The 5,535-nt window shown below is 38.6% G+C and overlaps 1 protein-coding gene across 1 annotated transcript in view; it reads left to right on the plus strand.

Annotated features, from left to right (window-relative positions):
- LOC102752858 (histone deacetylase 8) overlaps positions 1–4,966 on the plus strand; it is a 45,205-nt gene extending 40,239 nt beyond the window's left edge. Inside the window, exons 5-6 of the mRNA XM_015565964.1 lie at positions 1,802–1,974; positions 4,750–4,966. Coding sequence (XP_015421450.1) covers positions 1,802–1,974; positions 4,750–4,787 — 211 coding nt within the window. The 3' untranslated portion in view covers positions 4,788–4,966. The remainder of the gene's footprint in view (positions 1–1,801; positions 1,975–4,749) is intronic.
- The last annotated feature ends 569 nt before the right edge of the window (positions 4,967–5,535 follow it).

Genomic DNA, 5,535 nt, shown 5'->3' on the forward strand with positions numbered 1-5,535 from the left:
GCGCCTCCTCGAGTGTCCGTATGCGTTACTCTTTCCTCCTAGTTGTAGGACTTCCACTCAGCCAGCGTTCCTGTGGGTCTGGATGATGTCCGTTCCGTCTTTTAGTTTCACTTTTGAAGTGGTTGTTCGAGGCAGCAAACTCCGGCGTTAACCTATGCCGCCATCTTGGTTCTCCCCCATCATTGTATTTTAATTATTTATTGACATAGTCTGACTCTTCCCTCTGTTCTGAGCCACATGAAGATAAGAACTGTGCCACATTCATCTTTGTTCCTGCAACATCTGGTACAGATTTATGCTGGACACACAGAGGGTGCTCAGTTAATGTCCAAACTGAGGGAAAGAATGAATGAGGAAAACCTTAGTCTTTCTTGCCTCCCATTCCTCTACATTACCTGTAAACCTTTTTTAGAAAAGAAATCATTCCTTCCACTCTGTCTCACAGCAGCAACTAATAAGGTGCTGTGTACATGTAGATGCTCAATAAGTGTTGGCTCACTATTCAGGTGGCTTATCATCCCTCTGCACCCAAGAGATAAGCACATGAAAGAGAGGGTAGGCCTGAGTATTCCTATATTGAGTATCATATGTCGTAAGTTTTATAATATTCTGATAATCTCCACAATCACTCAATATTTGTCTGCATAGATGAGAAATCAAAACAAAACAGTCCTTTGAGTCAAAGAATGAGACTCTGCAGCTGAGCACTTTTCAATAGTTTCAATCCCCTTGTTACATATGAATTTGAGAGATCAGCATTTTATATCCCTGAATTCTTTTTGCAGTTTCAGAAGGATCTGGGATTCTTCTGTTTTTGCTGCACTGGTATAATTTGACGTGTTGACTATGAAGGGGTATTAACCCCAGCATTTTTAATCACTTTTTTACTCTGCTTTTCCTCAACTCTAAAGTATGTTAATTTACACATGTTTATATGTCTCTGTGAGTTACTCAGGCCCTTGAGTACTGGTATATGTTTTTTCTGGGAACTAGATTGTAAGCCCCTTGAGAGCAGGGACCTTATAACTCCTAGGAATGTATTCTGGACATCGTCAGTGTTCAATTAATGAGAATACTGGAAACTTGACTAAAGTCATCTGTAACATTGACAACTTCCTTTTCTAACTTGAAAAAAAAGTTGTTAAGTTGATTTGATAACATTGAATGACTCTACCGAAAATTATGCTAAATTCTACCCACTACAACTTGTTCTTTAGTCTGCTTTCAGATTTATAGTTTTGGATCAGTTGTTGCAGTTCCCTTCCCTGTAATACTCTGGTTTACAAAGGAATTGGGGAGGGCTGAATTTCATAACCCAGAAGTTCTTTAGCATAATAAAAAGTAAGCTGATAATGTTTATACTTTAAAAAGCATGTAATTCTTTCACCAGCCCCCAGTGATACTAGGTGATAAACTCAAAGTATGTTGACAATCTTAATTATGAGAAATAATCCTTAATAACCAGTCAATATATATGTCTTACTTTCCCAGATTGTAAAATGAAGTAATTGTGTACACTGTGTACTATGACTGTTGAAGTTAAATTAATTTGAAAGTTTCAAGGAAGCCTGAGTTCTAAAACTCAGGACAAATTCGGTCCTTAGTGAGGATAGAGTTGGATAGAATTTTTCTGATTCATCCTTTTTAGATGGAAAGTGTGATGAGTTTGATAAGTTGTATTTTTTCCCTTCAATATTTCCTGACTCAACTATACCTCCTACTGGCTCCACCATCATCACCACCTCTAGAGCAAACTAACCTATCATTTTCTGACATTTTATATTCTTTCTCTTTTCTACAGTATACTAAAGGAGGTATATATGGCCTTTAATCCCAAAGCGGTGGTCTTACAGCTGGGAGCTGATACAATAGCTGGGGATCCCATGTGCTCCTTTAACATGACTCCAGTGGGAATTGGCAGGTGTCTTAAGTACATCCTTCAGTGGCAATTGGCAACACTCATTTTGGGAGGAGGTGAGTACAAAGGAAGGTCACCAGGAGAATTTGTTGACCTTCCTCAATATTTTATTTATTGACACTGAGGAAAACTTGACTTTCTTAGATTAGATAATATCAACCTGCCTGTGGTCCAGAAGCCTGATTCATTGAATTCTGCTACCTTCATAGTTCAGCATAAGGAAGTATTGATACACTTCTACTCAGTTTGGTGTATGCATTGACTCCTTGGCACTCCGATACAAAATGTTCAAAACATTTAAGTTAACAGTGACACCAGATCTTATTAAGAACTAGAGGCCCAGTGCATGAAAATCATGCACTTGGGGGGAAAGGATCCCTCAGCCCAGATTGTGAGCGTGCGCAGGTCAGGCTGAGGGACCCCATCGGTGCAGAATGGAGGCCAGGGAGAGATGCGGGAGGTTGGCCAGCCGGGTAGGGAACACAGGAGGGTCTCAGGGCATGTCTGGCCCATCTTGCTCAGTCCTGATCAGCCAGACCCCAGGAGCAAGCTAACCTACAGGTCAGAGCATCTGACCCTTGGTTGAATGGCCTTAGCATATCATTAGCATATTATGCTTTCATTGGTTGAACGGCCGACCGGATGGCTGGACACTTAGCATATTAGGCTTTTAATATATAGGATAGAGAATGCTAACAGTGGATTTTGATCCATCTTCTTTCAGTGTAATTTTGATTCCCAGTTCTAATAATAATCTTATAGAAACATACCACTAAAATTCTAACCCTACTCAAATATATGTAGTGAACACATGAATTCATTAAACCTAAGCTGAAATTAGGAATGACTTTTGCCCCACAACATCCTAAAAAAACATGGATTTGTACAATAAAGTAAAATTGAGAGATCTAAAGAGTCTATTCGACATTCTTGCCCTCAGTGTGTACTGATGTTTTGTATCACTTAACCAACAGAAGCTGAGTTTGTTCAATAGAAACATTTACACATTTGCAAAAGGCACCTATCACAACCTCAACTACCTTTGAAGATGCCTTGCTTAGAATCTTCTATCTATCTGGCAGAGTCTTTCTTTTATTGGGTGAATGCATCAATGTGTTAAAATAACATGGTCAAGTTAGATTGAGCTTAAAATGTATGTATTATGGAACAGCTTATAGTTTGTGGTTCTGTCAGCCTGTTGTAAAAAATAAAGTTAGAAGAAACCATGGGAAGGCCTTATGAATGAGCATTCAATACAAATACACAAGCCTGGTCGTTTGGCAGCCTCAAACTCTAGAGGGATCAAAACTAAAGCTGCTTATAAGAAACAACCTCTTATAAAGAGCCAGAAAGAAATGTATTAACTTCAACTCAGGGAAAAAATAACATTGATAACTGCTGTGTGGCATATAACTTTTTTACCAGCACAAAGAATGATTATTATGATACAAGTATAGTTACAGGAAAAGAAAACAAAAGACCTTTCCACAACACATATCTGTGCAAATTCAACTTTTGTTTGAGGCTTCAACCTATACTTACCATTTTTAAGGCCTCTTAGCTTCTTCAGTCCAAAGTTTTGGCTTTTGAAAAATGTGTATTCCTGAAAATGCCTGTGCATAAGTGGAATTTTTAGAAATCATATTGCATGTACACTAGAGAGAACTATTACTTAAAACCTATAGTGATTCTTTTTTGAAATCAAATAATCATTCCCAATAAGTCAACCTTAGAAATTTAGATTTTTCACATCAGGAATGTTTAAAATACCTATACTATTGCACTTAAATTTTCAACCACCAATAATGCATAAACAGTTAGGGGAGGTGGCCATAGCCTCAAGCTTCAGTGGACCTTAGGCCAAAAGACACACTCTAAAAGCCCCAGTATCCCTGACCTTTCAAGGAGTAAAAAGACTTAAGAAATGGATGACCATATGTCTCAATTTATACATGTTATCCCAGTGTAATTATTTTTTAATATATTTTTATTGATTTCAGAGAGGAAGGGAGAGGGAGAGAGAGATAGAAACATCAATGATGAGAGAGAATCATTGATCAGCTGCCTCCTGTAAGTTCCACACTGGGGAATGAGCCCGCAACTTGGGAATGTTCCCTGACCAGGAATTGAACCTGTGACCTTCTGGTTCATAGGTCGATGCTCAACCACTGGGCCCCAGTGTAATTGTTAATAGTGTCCCCCTTTACCCTTAAAATTGTATCATTTTGGATGATAAATTTTATGGTTACCCTACCTAAAATATACTAAATTCAATTTCCCTCAGGCTGCATTGAGGTTAGGAAATCATTCTTTTTTATCCTTACACTTTTGGAATTTAGCTAAAGGCCAGTATTCTAATGCTTGCATGGCAGAACACATCTATTCAGAACAAAAATACTCTGATTGTTAGCCTGTAAATATGGCTTCTGGGTGATTGACAGGACCTGACAAGATGGGTCAGAGTGTCAATCAACAGTCCCTTTCTCAGCTTATTCTCTTTGATCTCTGCTACTAGGCCTGCATTTTGTGGAAAAAAGGAATGCTGATAATAAAATAAGGAAGTTTGTGTCTGTTAGCATTTTCCTTTTCTCTTTCCAGGATGTATCTAGAGCTACATCTGCCAATAGATTTAACATGCAAACCACATCCAGCAGTCATTTTATAGAATTGTTGCAAAATTCATCACAGAAACCTTCATGATGGGTAGGTCATCTCAAGAGATCTAGGTTCCAGATATCTCATTCTTGAAGATTACTCTTGATGGAATTGAGGAGCTTAGAGTCCCCAGGTGCATATTTGTTCTGAAACTAGAACCTTTTTAATCTTCGTAGGCCTTGAACTTCCCAGTTCCACACTGTGCATGGTCTGACTGGTCTACTGAAGTCTGACTACCAGGTGGTTTAAAAATATTAAGGGTATGTTTGGGTGAAATTCTGCAAGTTGAAATTGTCTTTTTAGCCCTTTTATTAAAACATTTTTCTCTCCTTCCTTACCCTCTTCCCTCTCCTGCTGTTTTGTAACTATTCTTTCCTAACTTCACAATTCTTGATGGAGACAGGAGGCTATAACCTTGCCAACACGGCTCGATGCTGGACATACTTGACCGGGGTCATCCTAGGGAAAACACTATCCTCTGAGATCCCAGATCATGAGGTAAGTAAGGCTCTGACAAGTCCTCTCTTCTTTAAGGGGAAGAGCTGAGTCATTCCACCTAATCAAAATCACGTCCTCACTACTCAATACTGTTTTGTTGAGAGACACTCTAATAACAATAACATACTGTCTTGGCAGAATAGTGGACTCTTGTTCCAAAATATCCAAGACCTTCTGCCTTTTTTACAAGAGACCTCAAAGGCCAACCAACTTTAATTTCTCAATTAATTACAGAGACTGTGGGAAGGGGTCACCTGTTCACACAAAGAACTCTTTGGAATATGGGTATATTTTCGTCCCCAACCTCAAAACAGAAGTGGCAGTTTTCTAAGCTTGGATCTCATCTATCTTTAAAAAGTTCCATAGGCAGTATGTCGCACCTATGTTCTTTGGTGGTAGTCCTAATTTCTCAATTTTCTTTGGCTAATATAAAATTTAAGAAATACAGATCACCACAAAGATAG

This window comes from Myotis davidii, unplaced genomic scaffold (genome assembly GCF_000327345.1).
Source record: "Myotis davidii unplaced genomic scaffold, ASM32734v1 scaffold1342, whole genome shotgun sequence".
Taxonomy (NCBI): domain Eukaryota; kingdom Metazoa; phylum Chordata; class Mammalia; order Chiroptera; family Vespertilionidae; genus Myotis; species Myotis davidii.